Below are 27942 nucleotides of genomic sequence, written 5' to 3'. Positions count from 1 at the left end.
GCACCCCATACTGAAGCAGAATGACTGCAGCCCCATACAGCACAGCACCTCATACTGGAGCAGAATGACTGCAGCCTCATACAGCACAGCGCCTCATACTGGAGCAGAATGACTGCAGCCTCATACAGCACAGCGCCTCATACTGAAGCAGAATGACTGCAGCCCTATACAGCACAGCGCCCCATACTGGAGCAGAATGACTGCAGCCTCATACAGCACAGCACCTCATACTGGAGCAGAATGACTGCAGCACCATACAGCACAGCACCTCATACTGGAGCAGAATGACTGCAGCCCCATACAGCACAGCACCTCATACTGGAGCAGAATGACTGCAGCCTCATACAGCACAGCGCATCATACTGGAGCAGAATGACTGCAGCCTCATACAGGACAGCACCTCATACTGGAGCAGAATGACTGCAGCCCCACACAGCACAGCGCCCCATACTGGAGCAGCATGACTGCAGCCTCATACAGGACAGCACCTCATACTGGAGCAGAATGACTGCAGCCCCATACAGCACAGCACCTCATACTGGAGCAGAATGACTGCAGCCCCATGCAGCACAGCGCCCCATACTGAAGCAGAATGACTGCAGCCTCATACAGCACAGCACCCCATACTGAAGCAGAATGACTGCAGCCTCATACAGCACAGCACCTCATACTGGAGCAGAATGACTGCAGCCTCATACATCACAGCACCTCATACTGGAGCAGAATGACTGCAGCACCATACAGCACAGCGCCCCATACTGAAGCAGAATGACTGCAGCCTCATACAGCACAGCACCCCATACTGAAGCAGAATGACTGCAGCCTCATACAGCACAGCACCTCATACTGGAGCAGAATGACTGCAGCCCCATACAGCACAGCGCCTCATACTGAAGCAGAATGACTGCAGCCCCATACAGCACAGCACCTCATACTGGAGCAGAATGACTGCAGCCTCATACAGCACAGCACCTCATACTGGAGCAGAATGACTGCAGCACCATACAGCACAGCACCTCATACTGGAGCAGAATGACTGCAGCACCATACAGCACAGCACCTCATACTGGAGCAGAATGACTGCAGCCCCATACAGCACCTCATACTGGAGCAGAATTACTTCAGCCCCATACAGCACAGCGCCTCATACTGAAGCAGAATGACTGCAGCCCCATACAGCACAGCACCTCATACTGGAGCAGAATGACTGCAGCCTCATACAGCACAGCGCATCATACTGGAGCAGAATGACTGCAGCCCCACACAGCACAGCGCCCCATACTGGAGCAGAATGACTGCAGCCTCATACAGCACAGCACCTCATACTGGAGCAGAATGACTGCAGCCCCATACAGCACAGCGCCTCATACTGAAGCAGAATGACTGCAGCCCCATACAGCACAGCACCTCATACTAAAGCAGAATGACTGGAGCCCCATACAGCACAGCGCCTCATACTGAAGCAGAATGACTGCAGCCCCATACAGCACAGCACCTCATACTAAAGCAGAATGACTGCAGCCCCATACAGCACAGCGCCTCATACTGAAGCAGAATGACTGCAGCCCCATACAGCACAGCACCTCATACTGGAGCAGAATGACTGCAGCCCCAAACAGCACAGCACCTCATACTGGAGCAGAATGACTGCAGCCCCATACAGCACAGCACCTCATACTGGAGCAGAATGACTGCAGCCCCATACAGCACAGCGCCATATACTGGAGAAGAATGACTGCAGCCCCATACAGCACAGCGCCTCATACTGGAGCACAATGACTGCAGCCTCATACAGCACAGCACCTCATACTGGAGCAGAATGACTGCAGCCTTATACAGCACAGCGCCTCATACTGAAGCAGAATGACTGCAGCCCTATACAGCACAGCGCCTCATACTGGAGCAGAATGACTGCAGCCTTTTACAGCACAGCACCTCATACTGAAGCAGAATGACTGCAGCCCTATACAGCACAGCGCCCCATACTGGAGCAGAATGACTGCAGCCTCATACAGCACAGCACCTCATACTGGAGCAGAATGACTGCAGCACCATACAGCACAGCACCTCATACTGGAGCAGAATGACTGCAGCCCCATACAGCACAGCACCTCATACTGGAGCAGAATAACTGCAGCCCCTTACAGCACAGCAACTCATACTGAAGCAGAATGACTGCAGCCCCATACAGCACAGCACCTCATACTGGAGCAGAATGACTGCAGCCCCATACAGCACAGCGCCCCATACTGGAGCAGAATGACTGCAGCCTCATACAGCACAGCACCTCATACTGGAGCAGAATGACTGCAGCCCCATACAGCACAGCGCCTCATACTGAAGCAGAATGACTGCAGCCCCATACAGCACAGCGCCTCATACTGAAGCAGAGTGACTGCAGCCTCATACAGCACAGCGCCCCATACTGGAGCAGAATGACTGCAGCCTCATACAGCACAGCGCCTCATACTGAAGCAGAATGACTGCAGCCCCATACAGCACAGCGCCTCATACTGGAGCAGAATGACTGCAGCCCCATACAGCACAGCACCTCATACTGGAGCAGAATGACTGCAGCCCCATACAGCACAGCACCTCATACTGAAGTAGAATGACTGCAGCCCCATACAGCACAGCACCTCATACTGGAGCAGAATGACTGCAGCCCCATACAGCACAGCACCTCATACTGGAGCAGAATGACTGCAGCCCCATACAGCACAGCGCCCCATACTGGAGCAGAATGACTGCAGCCCCATACAGCACAGCGCCCCATACTGGAGCAGAATGACTACAGCCCCATACAGCACAGCGCCCCATACTGGGGCAGAATGACTGCAGCCCCATACAGCACAGCGCCCCATACTGGAGCAGAATGACTGCAGCCCCATACAGCACAGCACCCCATACTGAAGCAGAATGACTGCAGCCCCATACAGCACAGCACCTCATACTGGAGCAGAATGACTGCAGCCTCATACAGCACAGCGCCTCATACTGGAGCAGAATGACTGCAGCCTCATACAGCACAGCGCCTCATACTGAAGCAGAATGACTGCAGCCCTATACAGCACAGCGCCCCATACTGGAGCAGAATGACTGCAGCCTCATACAGCACAGCACCTCATACTGGAGCAGAATGACTGCAGCACCATACAGCACAGCACCTCATACTGGAGCAGAATGACTGCAGCCCCATACAGCACAGCACCTCATACTGGAGCAGAATGACTGCAGCCCCATACAGCACAGCACCTCATACTGGAGCAGAATGACTGCAGCCTCATACAGCACAGCGCATCATACTGGAGCAGAATGACTGCAGCCCCACACAGCACAGCGCCCCATACTGGAGCAGCATGACTGCAGCCTCATACAGGACAGCACCTCATACTGGAGCAGAATGACTGCAGCCTCGTACAGCACAGCACCTCATACTGGAGCAGAATGACTGCAGACCCATACAGCACAGCACCTCATACTGGAGCAGAATGACTGCAGCCCCATACAGCACAGCACCTCATACTGGAGCAGAATGACTGCAGCCCCATGCAGCACAGCGCCCCATACTGAAGCAGAATGACTGCAGCCTCATACAGCACAGCACCCCATACTGAAGCAGAATGACTGCAGCCTCATACAGCACAGCACCTCATACTGGAGCAGAATGACTGCAGCCTCATACATCACAGCACCTCATACTGGAGCAGAATGACTGCAGCACCATACAGCACAGCGCCCCATACTGAAGCAGAATGACTGCAGCCTCATACAGCACAGCACCCCATACTGAAGCAGAATGACTGCAGCCTCATACAGCACAGCACCTCATACTGGAGCAGAATGACTGCAGCCCCATACAGCACAGCGCCTCATACTGAAGCAGAATGACTGCAGCCCCATACAGCACAGCACCTCATACTGGAGCAGAATGACTGCAGCCCCAAACAGCACAGCACCTCATACTGGAGCAGAATGACTGCAGCCCCATACAGCACAGCACCTCATACTGGAGCAGAATGACTGCAGCCCCATACAGCACAGCTCCCCATTCTGGAGAAGAATGACTGCAGCCCTATACAGCACAGCGCCTCATACTGGAGCACAATGGTTGCAGCCTCATACAGCACAGCACCTCATACTGGAGCAGAATGACTGCAGCCCCATACAGCACAGCGCCTCATACTGAAGCAGAATGACTGCAGCCTCATACAGCACAGCACCTCATACTGGAGCAGAATGACTGCAGCCTCATACAGCACAGCGCATCATACTGGAGCAGAATGACTGCAGCCCCACATAGCACAGCGCCCCATACTGGAGCAGAATGACTGCAGCCTCATACAGCACAGCACCTCATACTGGAGCAGAATGACTGCAGCCTCGTACAGCACAGCACCTCATACTGGAGCAGAATGACTGCAGCCTCATACAGCACAGCGCCTCATACTGGAGCAGAATGACTGCAGCCCCATACAGCACAGCGCCTCATACTGGAGCAGTATGACTGCAGCCCCATACAGCACAGGGCCCCATACTGGAGAAGAATGACTGCAGCCCCATACAGCACAGCGCTTCATACTGGAGCAGAATGACTGCAGCCTCATACAGCACAGCGTCTCATACTGGAACAGAATGACTGCAGCCCCATACAGCACAGCTCCCCATACTGGAGCAGAATGACTACAGCCCCATACAGCACAGCACCTCATACTGGAGCAGAATGACTGCAGCCCCATACAGCACAGCACCTCATACTGAAGCAGAATGACTGCAGCCCCATACAGCACAGCGCCTCATACTGAAGCAGAATGACTGCAGCCCCATACATCACAGCGCCTCATACTGAAGCAGAATGACTGCAGCCTCATACAGCACAGCGCCCCAAACTGGAGCAGAATGACTGCAGCCTCATACAGCACAGCGCCTCATACTGAAGCAGAATGACTGCAGCCCCATACAGCACAGCACCTCATACTGGAGCAGAATGACTGCAGCCCCATACAGCACAGCACCTCATACTGAAGCAGAATGACTGCAGCCCCATACAGCACAGCACCTCATACTGAAGCAGAATGACTGCAGCCCCATACAGCACAGCACCTCATACTGGAGCAGAATGACTGCAGCCCCATACAGCACAGCACCTCATACTGAAGCAGAATGACTGCAGCCCCATACAGCACAGCACCTCATAATGAAGCAGAATGACTGCAGCCCCATACAGCACAGCACCTCAAACTGGAGCAGAATGACTGCAGCCCCATACAGCACAGCACCTCATACTGGAGCAGAATGACTACAGCCCCATACAGCACAGCGCCCCATACTGGAGCAGAATGACTGCAGCCCCATACAGCACAGCGCCCCAAACTGGAGCAGAATGACTGCAGCCTCATACAGCACAGCGCCTCATACTGAAGCAGAATGACTGCAGCCCCATACAGCACAGCACCTCATACTGGAGCAGAATGACTGCAGCCTCATACAGCACAGCACCTCATACTGGAGCAGAATGACTGCAGCCTCATACTGAAGCAGAATGACTGCAGCACCATACAGCACAGCGCCTCATACTGAAGCAGAATGACTGCAGCCCCATACAGCACAGCGCCTCATACTGGAGCAGAATGACTGCAGCCTCATACTGAAGCAGAATGACTGCAGCCTCATACAGGACAGCACCTCATACTGGAGCAGAATGACTGCAGCCTCGTACAGCACAGCACCTCATACTGGAGCAGAATGACTGCAGACCCATACAGCACAGCGCCTCATACTGGAGCAGAATGACTGCAGCCCCATACAGCACAGCGCCTCATACTGGAGCAGAATGACTGCAGCCCCATACAGCACAGCGCCCCATACTGGAGAAGAATGACTGCAGTCCCATACAGCACAGCGCTTCATACTGGAGCAGAATGACTGCAGCCTCATACAGCACAGCGCCTCATACTGGAGCAGAATGACTGCAGCCCCGTACAGCACAGCACCTCATACTGGAGCAGAATGACTGCAGCCCCATACAGCACAGCACCTCATACTGAAGCAGAATGACTGCAGCCCCATACAGCACAGCGCCTCATACTGAAGCAGAATGACTGCAGCCCCATACAGCACAGCGCCCCATACTGAAGCAGAATGACTGAAGCCTCATACAGCACAGCGCCCCATACTGGAGCAGAATGACTGCAGCCTCATACAGCACAGCGCCTCATACTGAAGCAGAATGACTGCAGCCCCATACAGCACAGCGCCTCATACTGGAGCAGAATGACTGCAGCCCCATACAGCACAGCGCCTCATACTGAAGCAGAATGACTGCAGCCCCATACAGCACAGCACCTCATACTGGAGCAGAATGACTGCAGCACCATACAGCACAGCACCTCATACTGGAGCAGAATGACTGCAGCCCCATACAGCACAGCACCTCATACTGAAGCAGAATGACTGCAGCCCCATACAGCACAGCACCTCATACTGAAGCAGAATGACTGCAGCCCCATACAGCACAGCACCTCATACTGGAGCAGAATGACTGCAGCCCCATACAGCACAGCACCTCATACTGGAGCAGAATGACTGCAGCCCCATACAGCACAGCGCCCCATACTGGAACAGAATGACTGCAGCCCCATACAGCACAGCTCCCCATACTGGAGCAGAATGACTACAGCCCCATACAGCACAGCGCCCCATACTGGAGCAGAATGACTGCAGCCCCATACAGCACAGCGCCCCATACTGGAGCAGAATGACTGCAGCCCCATACAGCACAGCACCCCATACTGAAGCAAAATGACTGCAGCCCCATACAGCACAGCACCTCATACTGGAGCAGAATGACTGCAGCCTCATACAGCACAGCGCCTCATACTGAAGCAGAATGACTGCAGCCCCGTACAGCACAGCACCTCATACTGGAGCAGAATGACTGCAGCCTCATACAGCACAGCGCCTCATACTGGAGCAGAATGACTGCAGCCCCATACAGCACAGCGCCTCATACTGAAGCAGAATGACTGCAGCCCCATACAGCACAGCGCCTCATAATGAAGCAGAATGACTGCAGCCCCATACAGCACAGCGCCCCATACTGGAGCAGAATGACTGCAGCCTCATACAGCACAGCGCCTCATACTGAAGCAGAATGACTGCAGCCCCATACAGCACAGCGCCTCATACTGGAGCAGAATGACTGCAGCCCCATACAGCACAGCGCCTCATACTGAAGCAGAATGACTGCAGCCCCATACAGCACAGCACCTCATACTGGAGCAGAATGACTGCAGCCTCATACAGCACGGCACCTCATACTGGAGCAGAATGACTGCAGCCCCATACAGCACAGCACCTCATACTGAAGCAGAATGACTGCAGCCTCATACAGCACAGCACCTCATACTGAAGCAGAATGACTGCAGCCCCATACAGCACAGCACCTCATACTGAAGCAGAATGACTGCAGCCCCATACAGCACAGCACCTCATACTGGAGCAGAATGACTGCAGCCCCATACAGCACAGCACCTCATACTGGAGCAGAATGACTGCAGCCCCATACAGCACAGCACCTCATACTGGAGCAGAATGACTGCAGCCCCATGCAGCACAGCGCCCCATACTGAAGCAGAATGACTGCAGCCTCATACAGCACAGCACCCCATACTGAAGCAGAATGACTGCAGCCTCATACAGCACAGCACCTCATACTGGAGCAGAATGACTGCAGCCTCATACATCACAGCACCTCATACTGGAGCAGAATGACTGCAGCACCATACAGCACAGCGCCCCATACTGAAGCAGAATGACTGCAGCCTCATACAGCACAGCACCCCATACTGAAGCAGAATGACTGCAGCCTCATACAGCACAGCACCTCATACTGGAGCAGAATGACTGCAGCCCCATACAGCACAGCGCCTCATACTGAAGCAGAATGACTGCAGCCCCATACAGCACAGCACCTCATACTGGAGCAGAATGACTGCAGCCCCAAACAGCACAGCACCTCATACTGGAGCAGAATGACTGCAGCCCCATACAGCACAGCACCTCATACTGGAGCAGAATGACTGCAGCCCCATACAGCACAGCTCCCCATTCTGGAGAAGAATGACTGCAGCCCTATACAGCACAGCGCCTCATACTGGAGCACAATGATTGCAGCCTCATACAGCACAGCACCTCATACTGGAGCAGAATGACTGCAGCCCCATACAGCACAGCGCCTCATACTGAAGCAGAATGACTGCAGCCTCATACAGCACAGCACCTCATACTGGAGCACAATGACTGCAGCCTCATACAGCACAGCGCATCATACTGGAGCAGAATGACTGCAGCCCCATACAGCACAGCGCCTCATACTGGAGCAGTATGACTGCAGCCCCATACAGCACAGCGCCCCATACTGGAGAAGAATGACTGCAGCCCCATACAGCACAGCGCTTCATACTGGAGCAGAATGACTGCAGCCTCATACAGCACAGCGTCTCATACTGGAGCAGAATGACTGCAGCCCCATACAGCACAGCACCTCATACTGGAGCAGAATGACTGCAGCCCCATACAGCACAGCACCTCATACTGAAGCAGAATGACTGCAGCCCCATACAGCACAGCGCCTCATACTGAAGCAGAATGACTGCAGCCTCATACAGCACAGCGCCCCAAACTGGAGCAGAATGACTGCAGCCTCATACAGCACAGCGCCTCATACTGAAGCAGAATGACTGCAGCCCCATACAGCACAGCGCCTCATACTGGAGCAGAATGACTGCAGCCCCATACAGCACGCGCCTCATACTGAAGCAGAATGACTGCAGCCCCATACAGCACAGCACCTCATACTGGAGCAGAATGACTGCAGCCCCATACAGCACAGCACCTCATACTGGAGCAGCATGACTGCAGCCCCATACAGCACCTCATACTGAAGCAGAATGACTGCAGCCCCATACAGCACAGCACCTCATACTGAAACAGAATGACTGCAGCCCCATACAGCACAGCACCTCAAACTGGAGCAGAATGACTGCAACCCCATACTGCACAGCACCTCATACTGGAGCAGAATGACTGCAGCCCCATACAGCACAGCGCCCCATACTGGAGCAGAATGACTGCAGCCCCATACAGCACAGCGCCCCATACTGGAGCAGAATGACTACAGCCCCATACAGCACAGCGCCCCATACTGGAGCAGAATGACTGCAGCCCCATACAGCACAGCGCCCCATACTGGAGCAGAATGACTGCAGCCTCATACAGCACAGCGCCTCATACTGAAGCAGAATGACTGCAGCCCCATACAGCACAGCACCTCATACTGGAGCAGAATGACTGCAGCCTCATACAGCACAGCACCTCATACTGGAGCAGAATGACTGCAGCCTCATACTGAAGCAGAATGACTGCAGCCCCATACAGCACAGCGCCTCATACTGAAGCAGAATGACTGCAGCCCCATACAGCACAGCGCCTCATACTGAAGCAGAATGACTGCAGCCCTATACAGCACAGCGCCTCATACTGGAGCAGAATGACTGCAGCCTCATACAGCACAGCGCCTCATACTGAAGCAGAATGACTGCAGCCCTATACAGCACAGCGCCCCATACTGGAGCAGAATGACTGCAGCCTCATACAGCACAGCACCTCATACTGGAGCAGAATGACTGCAGCCCCATACAGCACAGCACCTCATACTGAAGCAGAATGACTGCAGCCCCATACAGCACAGCACCTCATACTGGAGCAGAATGACTGCAGCCCCATACAGCACAGCGCCTCATACTGAAGCAGAATGACTGCAGCCCCATACAGCACAGCACCTCATACTGGAGCAGAATGACTGCAGCCTCATACAGCACAGCGCATCATACTGGAGCAGAATGACTGCAGCACCACACAGCACAGCGCCCCATACTGAAGCAGAATGACTGCAGCCTCATACAGCACAGCACCTCATACTGGAGCAGAATGACTGCAGCCTCGTACAGCACAGCACCTCATACTGGAGCAGAATGACTGCAGCCTCATACAGCACAGCGCCTCATACTGGAGCAGAATGACTGCAGCCCCATACAGCACAGCACCTCATACTGGAGCAGAATGACTGCAGCCCCATACAGCACAGCGCCTCATACTGGAGAAGAATGACTGCAGCCCCATACAGCACAGCACCTCATACTGGAGCAGAATGACTGCAGCCCCATACAGCACAGCACCTCATACTGAAGCAGAATGACTGCAGCCCCATACAGCACAGCACCTCATACTGGAGCAGAATGACTGCAGCCCCATACAGCACAGCACCTCATACTGGAGCAGAATGACTGCAGCCCCATACAGCACAGCACCTCATACTGGAGCAGAATGTCTACAGCCCCATACAGCACAGCGCCCCATACTGGAGCAGAATGACTGCAGCCCCATACAGCACAGCGCCCCATACTGGAGCAGAATGACTGCAGCCCCATACAGCACAGCACCCCATACTGAAGCAGAATGACTGCAGCCCCATACAGCACAGCCCCTCATACTGGAGCAGAATGACTGCAGCCTCATACAGCACAGCGCCTCATACTGAAGCAGAATGACTGCAGCCCCGTACAGCACAGCACCTCATACTGGAGCAGAATGACTGCAGCCTCATACAGCACAGCGCCTCATACTGAAGCAGAATGACTGCAGCCTCATACAGCACAGCGCCTCATACTGGAGCAGAATGACTGCAGCCCCATACAGCACAGCGCCTCATACTGGAGCAGAATGACTGCAGCCCCATACAGCACAGCACCTCATACTGAAGCAGAATGACTGTAGCCCCATACAGCACAGCACCTCATACTGAAGCAGAATGACTGCAGCCCCATACAGCACAGCACCTCATACTGAAGCAGAATGACTGCAGCCCCATACAGCACAGCGCTTCATACTGGAGCAGAATGACTGCAGCCTCATACTGAAGCAGAATGACTGCAGCCCCATACAGCACAGCACCTCATACTGGAGCAGAATGACTGCAGCCTCATACAGCACAGCACCTCATACTGGAGCAGAATGACTGCAGCCTCATACAGCACAGCACCTCATACTGGAGCAGAATGACTGCAGCCCCATACAGCACAGCACCTCATACTGAAGCAGAATGACTGCAGCCCCATACAGCACAGCACCTCATACTGGAGCAGAATGACTGCAGCCTCATACAGCACAGCGCCTCGTACTGAAGCAGAATGACTGCAGCCTCATACAGCACAGCGCCCCATACTGGAGCAGAATGACTGAAGCCTCATACAGCACAGCACCTCATACTGGAGCAGAATGACTGCAGCCCCATACAGCACAGCACCTCATATTGGAGCAGAATGACTGCAGCCTCATACTGGAGCAGAATGACTGCAGCCTCCTACTGGAGCAGAATGACTGCAGCCTCCTACTGGAGCAGAATGACTGCAGCCTCATGCTGGAGCAGAATGACTGCAGCCTCATGCTGGAGCAGAATGACTGCAGCCCCATACAGCACAGCACCCCATACTGGAGCAGAATGACTCCAGCCCCATACAGCACAGCACCTCATACTGGAGCAGAATGACTGCAGCCCCATACAGCAAAGCGCCTCATACTGGAGCAGAATGACTGCAGCCCCATACAGTACAGCACCTCATACTGGAGCAGAATGACTGCAGCCTCATACAGCACAGCGCCTCATACTGGAGCAGAATGACTGCAGCCCCATACAGCACAGCGCCTCATACTGGAGCAGAATGACTGCAGCCCCATACAGCACAGCACCTCATACTGGAGCAGAATGACTGCAGCCCCATACAGTACAGCACCTCATACTGGAGCAGAATGACTGCAGCCTCATACAGCACAGCGCATCATACTGGAGCAGAATGACTGCAGCCCCACACAGCACAGCGCCCCATACTGAAGCAGAATGACTGCAGCCTCATACAGCACAGCACCTCATACTGGAGCAGAATGACTGCAGCCTCGTACAGCACAGCACCTCATACTGGAGCAGAATGACTGCAGCCCCATACAGCACAGCGCCCCATACTGGAGAAGAATGACTGCAGCCTCATACAGCACAGCGCCTCATACTGAAGCAGAATGACTGCAGCCCCATACAGCACAGCGCCTCATACTGGAGCAGAATGACTGCAGCCCCATACAGCACAGCGCCTCATACTGAAGCAGAATGACTGCAGCCCCATACAGCACAGCACCTCATACTGGAGCAGAATGACTGCAGCCCCATACAGCACAGCGCCCCATACTGGAGCAGAATGACTGCAGCCCCATACAGCACAGCGCCCCATACTGGAGAAGAATGACTGCAGCCTCATACTGAAGCAGAATGACTGCAGCCCCATACAGCACAGCGCCTCATACTGAAGCAGAATAACTGCAGCCCCATACAGCACAGCACCTCATACTGAAGCAGAATGACTGCAGCCCTATACAGCACAGCGCCTCATACTGGAGCAGAATGACTGCAGCCTCATACAGCACAGCGCCTCATACTGAAGCAGAATGACTGCAGCCCTATACAGCACAGCGCCCCATACTGGAGCAGAATGACTGCAGCCTCATACAGCACAGCACCTCATACTGGAGCAGAATGACTGCAGCCCCATACAGCACAGCACCTCATACTGAAGCAGAATGACTGCAGCCCCATACAGCACAGCACCTCATACTGGAGCAGAATGACTGCAGTCCCATACAGCACAGCACCTCATACTGAAGCAGAATGACTGCAGCCCCATACAGCACAGCACCTCATACTGGAGCAGAATGACTGTAGCCCCATACAGCACAGCACCTCATACTGAAGCAGAATGACTGCAGCCCCATACAGCACAGCACCTCATACTGAAGCAGAATGACTGCAGCCCCATACAGCACAGCGCTTCATACTGGAGCAGAATGACTGCAGCCTCAGACTGAAGCAGAATGACTGCAGCCCCATACAGCACAGCACCTCATACTGGAGCAGAATGACTGCAGCCTCATACAGCACAGCACCTCATACTGGAGCAGAATGACTGCAGCCTCATACAGCACAGCGCCCCATACTGGAGCAGAATGACTGCAGCCTCATACAGCACAGCACCTCATACTGGAGCAGAATGACTGCAGCCCCATACAGCACAGCACCTCATACTGAAGCAGAATGACTGCAGCCCCATACAGCACAGCACCTCATACTGGAGCAGAATGACTGCAGCCTCATACAGCACAGCGCCTCGTACTGAAGCAGAATGACTGCAGCCTCATACAGCACAGCGCCCCATACTGGAGCAGAATGACTGCAGCCTCATACAGCACAGCACCTCATACTGGAGCAGAATGACTGCAGCCCCATACAGCACAGCACCTCATATTGGAGCAGAATGACTGCAGCCTCATACTGGAGCAGAATGACTGCAGCCTCCTACTGGAGCAGAATGACTGCAGCCTCATACTGGAGCAGAATGACTGCAGCCTCATACTGGAGCAGAATGACTGCAGCCTCATGCTGGAGCAGAATGACTGCAGCCTCATGCTGGAGCAGAATGACTGCAGCCCCATACAGCACAGCACCCCATACTGGAGCAGAATGACTCCAGCCCCATACAGCACAGCGCCCCATACTGGAGCAAAATGACTGCAGCCTCATACAGCACAGCACCCCATACTGAAGCAGAATGACTGCAGCCTCATACAGCACAGCACCTCATACTGGAGCAGAATGACTGCAGCCCCATACAGCACAGCGCCTCATACTGAAGCAGAATGACTGCAGCCTCATACAGCACAGCACCCCATACTGGAGCAGAATGACTGCAGCCTCGTACAGCACAGCGCCTCATACTGAAGCACAATGACTGCAGCCTCATACAGCACAGCACCTCATACTGGAGCAGAATGACTGCAGCCTCGTACAGCACAGCGCCTCATACTGGAGCAGAATGACTGCAGCCCCGTACAGCACAGCGCCTCATACTGGAGCAGAATGACTGCAGCCTCGTACAGCACAGCACCTCATACTGGAGCAGAATGACTGCAGCCCCGTACAGCACGGCGCCCCATACTGGAGCAGAATGACTGCAGCCTCATACTGGAGCAGAATGACTGCAGCCTCATACTGGAGCAGAATGACTGCAGCCTCATACAGTACAGCACCTCATACTGGAGCAGAATGACTGCAGCCCCATACAGCACAGCACCTCATACTGGAGCAGAATGACTGCAGCCCCATACAGCACAGCACCTCATACTGGAGCAGAATGACTGCAACCCCATACAGCACAGCACCCCATACTGGAGCAGAATGACTGCAGCCCCATACAGCACAGCACCCCATACTGGAGCAGAATGACTGCAGCCCCATACAGCACAGCACCTCATACTGGAGCAGAATGACTGCAGCCCCATACAGCACAGCACCTCATACTGGAGCAGAATGACTGCAGCCTCATACAGCACAGCACCTCATACTGGAGCAGAATGACTGCAGCCCCATACAGCACAGCACCTCATACTGGAGCAGAATGACTGCAGCCTCATACAGCACAGCACCTCATACTGGAGCAGAATGACTGCAGCCCCATACAGCACAGCACCTCATACTGGAGCAGAATGACTGCAGCCCCATACAGCACCTCATACTGGAGCAGAATGACTGCAGCCCCATACAGCACAGCACCTCATACTGGAGCAGAATGACTGCAGCCCCATACAGCACAGCGCCCCATACTGAAGCAGAATGACTGCAGCCCCATACAGCACAGCGCCCCATACTGGAGCAGAATGACTGCAGCCCCATACAGCACAGCGCCCCATACTGGAGCAGAATGACTGCAGCCCCATACAGCACAGCGCCTCATACTGGAGCAGAATGACTGCAGCCCCATACAGCACAGCACCTCATACTGGAGCAGAATGACTGCAGCCTCATACAGCACAGCGCCCCATACTGGAGCAGAATGACTGCAGCCTCATACAGCACAGCACCTCATACTGGAGCAGAATGACTGCAGCCCCATACAGCACAGCACCTCATACTGAAGCAGAATGACTGCAGCCCCATACAGCACAGCACCTCATACTGGAGCAGAATGACTGCAGCCTCATACAGCACAGCGCCTCGTACTGAAGCAGAATGACTGCAGCCTCATACAGCACAGCGCCCCATACTGGAGCAGAATGACTGCAGCCTCATACAGCACAGCGCCCCATACTGGAGCAGAATGACTGCAGCCCCATACAGCACAGCGCCCCATACTGGAGCAGAATGACTGCAGCCTCATACAGCACAGCGCCTCATACTGGAGCAGAATGGCTGCAGCCCCATACAGCACAGCGCCCCATACTGGAGCAGAATGACTGCAGCCCTATACAGCACAGCGCCTCATACTGGAGCAGAGACACTCACCTCTGGTTTAGACTGCAGATCATCAGATAACATTGGGATCTTTTCAGAAATTCATGAGGTCAGAGACACCTGAAAATCAGTCCAGCATCATGGATGTGGGGCCTCAGTGAGTCCTCATCATCTGCAGCAGCACCTCCTCCCTATAAGACCAGAATAGGAGGTTATGGTCCATTCAGTACAAACAAATATGGGTGACTCCACCCGGCCCAACCCAATCGCCCAGGAGATGCAGCAGCTCATCCTCTGCGATACTGCCCCCTGGGGGAAAAGCAGCTCACCTCGGGGACCTGGGGGGTGTATAGGAGCCCCTCACCTCGGGGGCCCGGCGGGTGTACAGGAGCCCCTCACCTCGGGGGCCCGGCGCGTGTACAGGAGCCCCTCACCTCGGGGGCCCGGCGCGTGTACAGGAGCCCCTCACCTCGGGGGCCCGGCGCGTGTACAGGAGCCCCTCACCTCGGGACCCGGCGGGTGTACAGGAGCCCCTCACCTCGGGGCCCGGCGGGTGTACAGGAGCCCCTCACCTCGGGGGCCCGGCGGGTGTACAGGAGCCCCTCACCTCGGGGGCCCGGCGCGTGTACAGGAGTCCTTCACCTGGGGGCCCGGCGGGTGTACAATAGTCCCTCACCTCTGGGCCAGGGGGGTGTACAGGAGCCCCTCACCTCGGGACCCGGCGGGTGTACAATAGCCCCTCACCTCTGGGCCCGACGGGTGTACAGGAGCCCCTCACCTCAGGACCCGGCGGGTGTACAATAGCCCCTCACCTCTGGACCCGGCGGGTGTACAATAGTCCCTGACCTCGAGGGCCCAGAGGGTGTACAGGAGCCCCTCACCTCGGGGGCCCGGCGCGTGTACAGGAGTCCCTCACCTGGGGGCCCGGCGGGTGTACAATAGTCCCTCACCTCTGGGCCCGGCGGGTGTACAGGAGCCCCTCACCTCTGGGCCCAGCGGGTGTACAATAGTTCCTCACCTCGAGGGCCAAGAGGGAGTACAGGAGTCTTTCACCTCAGGGGCCCGGCGCGTGTACAGTTGCTCCTCACCTGGGGGACCCGGCGGGTGTACAGTAGTCCCTCACCTGGGGGGCCCGGCGGGTGTACAGTAGTCCCTCACCTGTGGGACCCGGCGGGTGTACAGTAGTCCCTCACCTGGGGGACCCGGCGGGTGTACAGTAGTCCCTCACCTGGGGGGCCCGGCGGGTGTACAGTAGTCCCTCACCTGGGGGGCCCGGCGGGTGTACAGGAGCCCCTCACCTCGGGGGCCCGGCACGTGTACAGGAGTCCCTCACCTGGGGGACCCGGCGGGTGTACAGTAGTCCCTCACCTGGGGGACCCGGCGGGTGTACAGTAGTCCCTCTCCTGGGGGGCCCGGCGGGTGTACAGTAGTCCCTCACCTGGGAGACCCGGAGGGTGTACAGTAGTCCCTCACCCGGGGGACCCGGCGCGTGTACAGGAGTCCCTCACCCGGGGGACCCGGCGGGTCTACAGTGGTCCCTCACCTGGGGGACCCGGCGGGTGTACAGTAGTCCCTCACCTGTGGGACCCGGCGGGTGTACAGGAGCCCCTCACCTCGGGGACCTGGTGGGTGTACAGGAGCCCCTCACCTCGGGGACCTGGTGGGTGTACAGTAGTCCCTCACCTCGGGGGCCCGGCGGGTGTACAGGAGCCCCTCACCTCGGGGACCTGGTGGGTGTACAGGAGCCCCTCACCTCGGGGGCCCGGCGGGTGTACAGGAGCCCCTCACCTCGGGGGCCCGGCGGGTGTACAGGAGTCCCTCACCTCGGGGGCCCGGCGGGTGTACAGGAGTCCCTCACCTCGGGGGCCCGGCGGGTGTACAGGAGCCCCTCATCTCGGGGGCCCGGCGGGTGTACAGGAGCCCCTCATCTCGGGGGCCCGGCGGGTGTACAGGAGTCCCTCACCTCGGGGGCCCGGCGGGTGTACAGGAGCCCCTCATCTCGGGGGCCCGGCGGGTGTACAGGAGCCCCTCATCTCGGGGGCCCGGCGGGTGTACAGGAGTCCCTCACCTCGGGGGCCCGGCGGGTGTACAGGAGCCCCTCACCTCGGGGAATAAGTGAAGAGACACATTGGGCACTCACAACACAACACGGAAAAACAGCATGTAGTATAACGAAGAGCGGATCCAGCAGCCGGAAGTACGTGCGCTGTGTACGGAAGCCGGGCGGCGGGGGCTGAGCCTAGAATGGACGGGCTCTTTCCTGGTCATGACAGCAGCCCTTACAGTACACGCCCACAAGACGTGACGGAATGACGTCATGCCGGGCAGGAGCCCATACTGTCTAGCTGGCGGCAGAGCTGTCTTGTAGGGCACAATGAGGTTGTTTCCTCAGCTCCTAGTGGCACATGGCAGAGTGGCCCGGCGGATGGGCTTGGGGCCACGCTCCAGACTGGATATGCTGCGGAATCTCCTGACAGCTCTGGTCAGACATGAACGCATAGAAACCACGTGGGCCCGGGCAGACGAGCTGCGGTTCTATGCAAACAAGGTGAGGAGCGCCGTCACCATAGCAACCTTAAAGAGACAGCTTGTTTTCTATTATACACCATAACCTCAGGAGAAGGACAGACTCTGCACTGACCTCTCCTCCTCCTCCTCCCCATAACACACCACTGGCACTACTATGCTCTCAGGCTGTGGAACATTATAATCCGCTCCCCCCGCCACTGTTGGCCACGCGACATTAACCTCCGTCCTCCCCAACCCCTGTTGGCCACGAGACATTATCCTCCGTCCTCCCCCCCCCCTCTGTTGGCCACGAGACATTATCCTCCGTCCTCCCCAACCCCTGTTGGCCACGCGACATTAACCTCCATCCTCCCCAGCCCCTGTTGGCCACGCGACATTATCCTCCGTCCTCCCCCCCCCCCCTGTTGGCCACGTGACATTAACCTCCATCCTCCCCAGCCCCTGTTGGCCACGCAACATTATCCTCCGTCCTCCCCCCCCCCCCTGTTGGCCACGCGACATTAACCTCCATCCTCCCCAGCCCCTGTTGGCCACGCGACATTATCCTCCGTCCTCCCCCCCCCCCTGTTGGCCACGCGACATTAACCTCCATCCTCCCCAGCCCCTGTTGGCCACGCGACATTATCCTCCGTCCTCCCCAGCCCCTGTTGGCCACGCGACATTAACCTCCGTCCTCCCCAACCCCTGTTGGCCACGCGACATTATCCTCCGTCCTCCCCCCCCCCCTGTTGGCCACGCGACATTAACCTCCATCCTCCCCAGCCCCTGTTGGCCACGCGACATTAACCTCCATCCTCCCCAACCCCTGTTGGCCACGCGACATTATCCTCCGTCCTCCCCCCCCCCCCCCTCCCTGTTGGCCACGCGACATTAACCTCCATCCTCCCCAGCCCCTGTTGGCCACGCGACATTAACCTCCATCCTCCCCAGCCCCTGTTGGCCACGCGACATTATCCTCCATCCCCCCCCCCCCCCGTTGGCCACGCGACATTAACCTCCATCCTCCCCAGCCCCTGTTGGCCACGCGACATTAACCTCCATCCTCCCCAACCCCTGTTGGCCACGCGACATTATCCTCCGTCCTCCCCAACCCCTGACATTAACCTCCGTCCTCCCCAACCCCTGACATTAACCTCCGTCCTCCCCAACCCCTTTTGGCCACGTGACATTAACCTCCGTCCTCCCCAACCCCTGTTGGCCACGCGACATTATCCTCCGTCCTCCCCCCCCCCCTGTTGGCCACGCGACATTAACCTCCATCCTCCCCAGCCCCTGTTGGCCACGCGACATTAACCTCCATCCTCCCCAACCCCTGTTGGCCACGCGACATTATCCTCCGTCCTCCCCAACCCCTGACATTAACCTCCGTCCTCCCCAACCCCTGACATTAACCTCCGTCCTCCCCAACCCCTGTTGGCCACGCAACATTAACCTCCGTCCTCCCCAACCCCTGTTGGCCACGTGACATTAACCTCCGTCCTCCCCAACCCCTGTTGGCCACGCGACTTTAACCTCCATCCTCCCCAACCCCTGTTGGCCACGAGACATTATCCTCCATCCAACCCCCCCCCCCCTGTTGGCCACGCGACATTAACCTCCATCCCCCCCCCCCTGTTGGCCACGCGACATTAACCTCCATCCTCCCCAGCCCCTGTTGGCCACGCAACATTATCCTCCGTCCTCCCCCCACCCCTCTGTTGGCCACGCGACATTAACCTCCGTCCTCCCCAACCCCTGTTGGCCACGCGACATTAACCTCCATCCTCCCCAACCCCTGTTGGCCACGCAACATTATCCTCCGTCCTCCCCAACCCCTGACATTAACCTCCGTCCTCCCCAACCCCTGACATTAACCTCCATCCTCCTCAACCCCTGTTGGCCACGCAACATTATCCTCCGTCCTCCCCAACCCCTGACATTAACCTCCGTCCTCCCCAACCCCTGACATTAACCTCCATCCTCCCCAACCCCTGTTGGCCACGTGACATTAACCTCCGTCCTCCCCAACCCCTGTTGGCCACGCGACATTAACCTCCTTCCTCCCCAACCCCTGTTGGCCACGAGACATTATCCTCCGTCCTCCCCAACCCCTGTTGGCCACGCGACATTAACCTCCATCCTCCCCAACCCCTGTTGGCCACGAGACATTATCCTCCGTCCTCCCCAACCCCTGTTGGCCATGCGACATTATCCTCCATCCTCCCCAACCCCTGACCTTAACCTCCGTCCTCCCCAACCCCTGTTGGCCACGCAACATTATCCTCCGTCCTCCCCAACCCCTGACATTAACCTCCGTCCTCCCCAACCCCTGACATTAACCTCCATCCTCCCCAACCCCTGTTGGCCACGAGACATTATCCTCCGTCCTCCCCAACCCCTGTTGGCCACGTGACATTAACCTCCATCCTCCCCAACCCCTGTTGGCCACGTGACATTAACCTCCGTCCTCCCCAACCCCTGTTGGCCACGTGACATTAACCTCCATCCTCCCCAACCCCTGTTGGCCACGTGACATTAACCTCCGTCCTCCCCAACCCCTATTGGCCACGTGACATTAACCTCCGTCCTCCCCAACCCCTGTTGGCCACGAGACATTATCCTCCGTCCTCCCCAACCCCTGTTGGCCACGCAACATTAACCTCCATCCTCCCCAACCCCTGTTGGCCACGAGACATTATCCTCCGTCCTCCCCAACCCCTGTTGGCCATGCGACATTATCCTCCATCCTCCCCAACCCCTGACCTTAACCTCCGTCCTCCCCAACCCCTGTTGGCCACGCAACATTATCCTCCGTCTTCCCCAACCCCTGACATTAACCTCCGCCCTCCCCAACCCCTGACATTAACCTCCATCCTCCCCAACCCCTGTTGGCCACGAGACATTATCCTCCGTCCTCCCCAACCCCTGTTGGCCACGCCACATTAACCTCCATCCTCCCCAACCCTGTTGGCCACGAGACATTATCCTCCGTCCTCCCCAACCCCTGTTGGCCACGCGACATTAACCTCCATCCTCCCCAACCCCTGTTGGCCACACAACGTTATCCTCCATCCTCCTCCCCCCCCCCCCTCTGTTGGCCACGCGACATTAACCTCCGTCCTCCCCAACCCCTGTTGGCCACGCGACATTAACCTCCATCCTCCCCAACCCCTGTTGGCCACGAGACATTAACCTCCATCCTCCCCAACCCCTGTTGGCCACGAGACATTATCCTCCGTCCTCCCCAACCCTGACATTAACCTCCGTCCTCCCCAACCCCTGTTGGCCACGCGACATTATCCTCCGTCCTCCCCAACCCCTGACATTAACCTCCGTCCTCCCCAACCCCTGACATTAACCTCCATCCTCCCCAACCCCTATTGGCCACGCGACATTAACCTCTGTCCTCCCCAACCCCTGATGGCCACGCGACATTATCCTCCGTCCTCCCCCACCCCTGTTGGCCACGCGACATTAACCTCCGTCCTCCCCAACCCCTGTTGGCCACGTGAGCTTCTTCTAAGCAGGAAACTTGACAAAGCCAAGCAGATTCTGTGTCTGTTGTCCAAGAACAACCATGAGCTGTGAACAAATGTATTGTTACCAATAGTATCAGTGAAAAGGATACAGCAGCCTCTGTGTGCGCTAAGATGCCTGCAAACATGAACTATATGAAATATGAACCACATTACTGATATATAGAATATATACTTATAAAATGAAGGTACTTAGTGCACAAACGGGCCAACTCATGAGAACTCACCAGCCATGACAAGACGGCCTTTCTCTTAAAGGACCCTAAAACTAATGCTTACCAAACATGACTATCCTGGTCTAAAAGCTGCACACATTTAAAGGGCAGGTAGGAACCAGCGCTAATTATAGGCATCCTAAGGTTAATGAAAGGAGATCAGGCAGATATGGAGGCAGTCGCCACCTCCAATAAACTTAAGCAATAAAGAAATTGCAATTTTGCACACTTACGGCCACATTCCGAATAGACGTGCTCGGCCTCGCTCAATACCAGTGAACTGAGCAAGCAGGTCTAGTTGGCAGGTGACCACATGTATACAAATCTTTACAGGCAGGAGCCAGATCTCCCCACCCCCCTCTGCACAGGTGGGAGCCAGATTCCCCCAACCAGCGTGATGCAAGGTCCCAATTGTTGCCATGGTGACCGGATGTCGTCATGAGAACATCTGGGTCACCAGAGCTAGGAAAATTGGTGATCATGCGCAGTGATGACCAGGAAGTCTCTGTCAGTGCAGAGGTGACAGCTTCTGCAGCATGGAGATGCTGCTTCATCCCCATGCTATAGTACGATCAGCCTGCAAAAAATGTTAGTCCCATAGTGGGACAAAATAAAAAAAGTTAGAAAAAAGTTAAAAAAAAATAAAATAAATGAAAATAATTGTAAAAAAATTTAAAAAATCAAAACCGAAATTTTTTATTTTTTATTATATGCCTAAATAAATATTTGGAAAAAATATATAAATAATAAAAGTACACATATTTGGTATTGCCACGTCCGCAACAACCCAACCTATGAAACTGTCCCACTAGTTAACCCCTTTAGTGAACACCATAAAAAAGGCAAAAAAAAATGCTTTCTCATTATACCGCCGAACAAAAAGTGGAATAAAACACGATCAAAAAGATATAAATAAACATGGTACCGCTGAAAACGTCATCTTTTCCCACAAAAAACAAGCCATCATGATAGAACTATCAGCAGAAAAATAAAAAGGTTATAGCTTTCAGATTAAAACGATGCAAAAATAATTATTTTTTCTATAAAATAGTTTTTATTGTATAAAAGCGCCAAAACGTAAAAACAGATGTAGATGAGGTATCGCCATAATCATACTGACCCAAAGAATAAAACTGCTTTATCAATTTTACCAAACATGGAACGGTATAAAAACTCCCACATAAGAAATTCCTGAATTGCTGTTTTTTGTTCATTCTGCCTTTCAAAAATCAGAGTAGAAAGCAATCATAAAATTTCATGTGCCCGAAAATGGTACCAATTGAAACGTCAACTTGTCCTGCAAAAAACAAGACCTCACATGACTATGGGCCAAAATATGGAAAAAATTATAGCTCTCAAAATGTGATGATGCAAAAATTATTTTTTGGAATACAAAGCGTCTTTTAGTGTGTGACAGCTGCCAAACATAAAAACCCGCTCTAAGGCCTCTTTAACATGTCCTGATATTTCCGGTACCAGAAAAAAAACGGTACCGGAGATGTCAGTGTCCGTGTGCCTCCCGTGTTCTGCATTAGTACCACACTGAAGGGCTCCAGGGAAGAAGCGTTACAGTAAGCGCGGTTACCCGGCACCGCTAGCAGGGGAGAATGATGACCGTTATATTTAAATGATAAAAGAGACAGCAGGCGGTGGCTGATGGGACTATTACTCCCATCAGCCTACCCCTGCTGCTGCTAATAACAGTGATAGCAGGAGCGGCTGATTGGGGTATTCATCAGTCGTCACCTATAAATAAATTTAAAAAAAAACAGCGTGGGTTCCCCTGTATTTTCTATAACCAGCCAAGCAAAACTCCCAGCTGGGAGCTGCAAGGCTCAGCTGTCAGCTTTAGTAAGGCTGGTTATCAAGAATAAAGGAGGTGCCCCACGCTGTCTCCCCATTTTTGACAACCAGCCTTGCTAAAGCTGACAGCTGTGAGCTGGTATTCTCAGGCTGGTAAGGGATCATGGATATCCCCCCAGCCTAAAAATAGCAGCCCGCAGCTGCCCAGAAAAGGCGCATCGATTAATTGCACCAATTCTGGCTCTTTGCTGGACTCTTCCCACTTGCCCTGTAGCGGTGGCAAGTGGGGTTCATATTTGTGGGTTTGATGTCACCTTTGTATTGTCAGGTGATATCAAGCCCCCGGATTAGTAATGGAGAGGTGTCTATAAGACATCTATCCATTACTAATCCTATAGTTACATGGTAAATAAAGACTCAGCCAGAATAAAGTCCTTTATTAGAAATAAAACTAAACACAATTTTCCATTTTTATTTAAAAATAACAAACACAGTTATACTCACCTAACGCCTAATTCCACCGACGCCCTCATTCTCCAGTAAAAAAACAACAATATACCATACCTGTACGTCGTTCTGTCCCACGCAATATTCCATGTCTGGGAGATAAATAGTTTTCAACCTGGACGGTGCCAAGATGCGACCGTCCAGGCTGAGAACCACTGGTGACTGAGCTGCTGCGAGCGCAGTGTCAGTGACCGGAAGTGACATCATTAGGGTTGCTTCTGGTCACTGAGGCTGCGTTCCCTGCCAGGCTGAACTACTGTGACCTTGGTGAGATCCCCGCTAGCGGGAGACGAGTGGGTCACAGGAGGCAGGAGCCGGTGGCTGTGGCTAACACATGTGCCCGCCATTAAAGAGAATTAATATTTGCTGCTCTCCGGGACTATGGGAGTGGGGAGCAGTGAATATTCATTCTCTTTTATAGCGGGCATAGGTGTTAGCCACCGGCTCCTGCCTCCTGTGACTGACTGACTTGTCCGCCGCTGCCCCCCCCCCATCCTATCCACAGCAGGTACATCTGGACTTAAAGACGCACCCCCGATTTTCCACCAAAATTTTGGAGAAAAAAAGTGCATCTTGTAGTCCAAAAAATACAGTATTTTTTCCATTAGCCATTAAAAGATCTCATAACTGCAAGATTATTTTGATTGTCCTAATGAGATCAACCTTTGAAGTGTACGGAAATTGTTAGGGCTCATTCAGATATCCTTGAACTCAAGTCCGATTTCGGACTGCAGTACACAAACTGGCCACAGGTCTGCCGACCTGAGTGTGACAGCCTCATAGAATTATATGGCACGGACGTTTGCATGAGCCCCTTAACCCCTTTCTGACATGGGACGTACTATCCCGTCGAGGTGGGGTGGGTCCCCATGACCACGGACGGGATAGTACGTCCAGCGCGATCAGCGGCGCTCACGGGGGGAGCGCCGCCGATCGCGGCCGGGTGTCAGCTGTTTATCGCAGCTGACATCCGGCACTATGTGCCAGGAGCGGTCACGGACCGCCCCCGGCACATTAACCCCTGGCACACCGCGATCAAAGATGATCGCGATGTGCCAGCGGTATAGGGAAGCTATATATATAGGGAATTTTTGCCTGTAGGACATTATTGCAAGAGAGCTTGGCTGAGTAGATTACACAAGAAGGAAAACACACAGCAAGTCAGCAGGATCTAGGAGCAACATGGCAGATGTGACAACCTACATGGTGAGCTGCAGCATGTGCTACATGTTCACAGATCGACCAGAAGAAGAATTAAATTTCACCTGTCAGAAGTGTAGACTAGTGGCCCTTTAAGAAGAAAAGGTGCGGGGTCTGGAAGAAAGAATAGCAACTTTGAAACTCATCAAAGAGAATGAAGACTTTCTAGACAGAACAGAAGCATCTCTACTGGTCACAGAAGGTGAAAAAAGTGTCAGAGAACCTCCAAAAGCAGATGAGTGGAAGCATGTGACCAAAAGAAGCAAGAAGACCATAGAGAAATCACCAACCACACAACTGAAGAACCGATATCAAATCTTTGTAGAGGATGAAGATGGCACACCTAAGGATGAAGCAATACCTGCAAGCAAAAAAGAAAAGGGCACACAGCAACAAGTGACAGCAAAAAGTACAGCCAAGAAGCAACGAAGAGTGGTGGTGGTGGGAGACTCACTACTGAGAGGCACAGAAGCAGCCATCTGCAGACCGGACATAACTGCAAGAGAAGTATGCTGCCTTCCAGGTGCGATGATCAAGGATGTGACCGATAGGATACCAAAGCTCTTCAGCTCCAAGGACGTCCACCCATTTCTTCTGATACATGTTGGCACCAATGACACGGCAAGGAAGGACCTACCGACAATCTGCAAAGACTTTGAAGAGTTGGGGAAGAAAGTAAAGGAACTGGATGCACAGGTAGTTTTTTCTTCTATCCTTCCAGTAGACGGGCATGGCACCAGGAGATGGAACAGGATCCTTGATGCAAACAACTGGCTAAGACGATGGTGCAGACAACAAGGATTCGGATTCCTGGACCACGGTGTGAATTACTTGTACGATGGACTCCTCGCCAGAGACGGACTACACCTCAACAAACCTGGGAAACACACATTCGCCAGAAGACTCGCTACACTCATCAGGAGGGCGTTAAACTAGAAGAAGAGGGGACGGGAAGAAAAACATTAGACTTGAACAAAGAAGATCCAGGAAAACAAACTCAGAAGGGAGGTAAGAACATTTCTAAAACAATCCACAGCGAGGAGATTGGAACAAAACAAAATCCTCTAAACTGCATGCTTGCAAACGCCAGAAGCCTGACAAACAAGATGGAAGAACTAGAAGCAGAAATATCTACAGGTAACTTTGACATAGTGGGAATAACCGAGACATGGTTAGATGAAAGCTATGACTGGGCAGTTAACTTACAGGGTTACAGTCTGTTTAGAAAGGATCGTAAAAATCGGAGAGGAGGAGGGGTTTGTCTCTATGTAAAGTCTTGTCTAAAGTCCACTTTAAGGGAGGATATTAGCGAAGGAAATGAGGATGTCGAGTCCATATGGGTCGAAATTCATGGAGGGAAAAATGGTAACAAAATTCTCATTGGGGTCTGTTACAAACCCCCAAATATAACAGAAACCATGGAAAGTCTACTTCTAAAGCAGATAGATGAAGCTGCAACCCATAATGAGGTCCTGGTTATGGGGGACTTTAACTACCCGGATATTAACTGGGAAACAGAAACCTGTGAAACCCATAAAGGCAACAGGTTTCTGCTAATAACCAAGAAAAATTATCTTTCACAATTGGTGCAGAATCCAACCAGAGGAGCAGCATTTTTAGACCTAATACTATCTAATAGACCTGACAGAATAACAAATCTGCAGGTGGTCGGGCATCTAGGAAATAGCGACCACAATATTGTACAGTTTCACCTGTCTTTCACTAGGGGGACTTGTCAGGGAGTCACAAAAACACTGAACTTTAGGAAGGCAAAGTTTGACCAGCTTAGAGATGCCCTTAATCTGGTAGACTGGGACAATATCCTCAGAAATAAGAATACAGATAATAAATGGGAAATGTTTAAGAACATCCTAAATAGGCAGTGTAAGCGGTTTATACCTTGTGGAAATAAAAGGACTAGAAATAGGAAAAACCCAATGTGGCTAAACAAAGAAGTAAGACAGGCAATTAACAGTAAAAAGAAAGCATTTGCACTACTAAAGCAGGATGGCACCATTGAAGCTCTAAAAACCTATAGGGAGAAAAATACTTTATCTAAAAAACTAATTAAAGCTGCCAAAAAGGAAACAGAGAAGCACATTGCTAAGGAGAGTAAAACTAATCCCAAACTGTTCTTCAACTATATCAATAGTAAAAGAATAAAAACTGAAAATGTAGGCCCCTTAAAAAATAGTGAGGAAAGAATGGTTGTAGTTGACGAGGAAAAAGCTAACATATTAAACACCTTCTTCTCCACGGTATTCACGGTGGAAAATGAAATGCTAGGTGAAATCCCAAGAAACAATGAAAACCCTATATTAAGGGTCACCAATCTAACCCAAGAAGAGGTGCGAAACCGGCTAAATAAGATTAAAATAGATAAATCTCCGGGTCCGGATGGCATACACCCACGAGTACTAAGAGAACTAAGTAATGTAATAGATAAACCATTATTTCTTATTTTTAGGGACTCTATAGCGACAGGGTCTGTTCCGCAGGATTGGCGCATAGCAAATGTGGTGCCAATATTCAAAAAGGGCTCTAAAAGTGAACCTGGAAATTATAGGCCAGTAAGTCTAACCTCTATTGTTGGTAAAATATTTGAAGGGTTTCTGAGGGATGTTATTCTGGATTATCTCAATGAGAATAACTGTTTAACTCCATATCAGCATGGGTTTATGAGAAATCGCTCCTGTCAAACCAATCTAATCAGTTTTTATGAAGAGGTAAGCTATAGGCTGGACCACGGTGAGTCATTGGACGTGGTATATCTCGATTTTTC

The 27942-nt window shown here is 53.5% G+C and overlaps 2 protein-coding genes across 5 annotated transcripts in view; one reads left to right on the top strand and one right to left on the bottom strand.

The window, feature by feature from the left end:
* Positions 1-17687, bottom strand: part of ZNF410 (zinc finger protein 410) — a 104140-nt gene extending 86453 nt beyond the window's left edge. For 2 of the 4 annotated variants that reach the window (XM_069735643.1, XM_069735650.1), the window contains exons 1-2: positions 17532-17657; positions 15443-15582 (exon numbers count right to left, since the gene is read on the bottom strand). In XM_069735643.1, the coding sequence (XP_069591744.1) occupies positions 15443-15475 (33 nt within the window). In that variant the 5' untranslated portion in view covers positions 15476-15582; positions 17532-17657. Of the gene's footprint in view, positions 1-15442; positions 15583-17494 lie in introns of all 4 variants that reach the window. The other 2 variants (XM_069735629.1, XM_069735637.1) reach the window with 2 other exon arrangements.
* MRPL17 (mitochondrial ribosomal protein L17) overlaps positions 17604-27942 on the top strand; it is a 32926-nt gene continuing 22587 nt past the window's right edge. Inside the window, exon 1 of the mRNA XM_069735667.1 lies at positions 17604-17939. Within this exon, the coding sequence (XP_069591768.1) occupies positions 17766-17939 (174 nt within the window). The 5' untranslated portion in view covers positions 17604-17765. The remainder of the gene's footprint in view (positions 17940-27942) is intronic.

The sequence above is a fragment of the Ranitomeya imitator genome, chromosome 1 (assembly GCF_032444005.1).
Source record: "Ranitomeya imitator isolate aRanImi1 chromosome 1, aRanImi1.pri, whole genome shotgun sequence".
Classification (NCBI taxonomy): Eukaryota; Metazoa; Chordata; class Amphibia; order Anura; family Dendrobatidae; genus Ranitomeya; species Ranitomeya imitator.
Note: the sequence above shows the minus strand (reverse complement) of the source record. Positions and strands in the feature narration are given on the sequence as shown.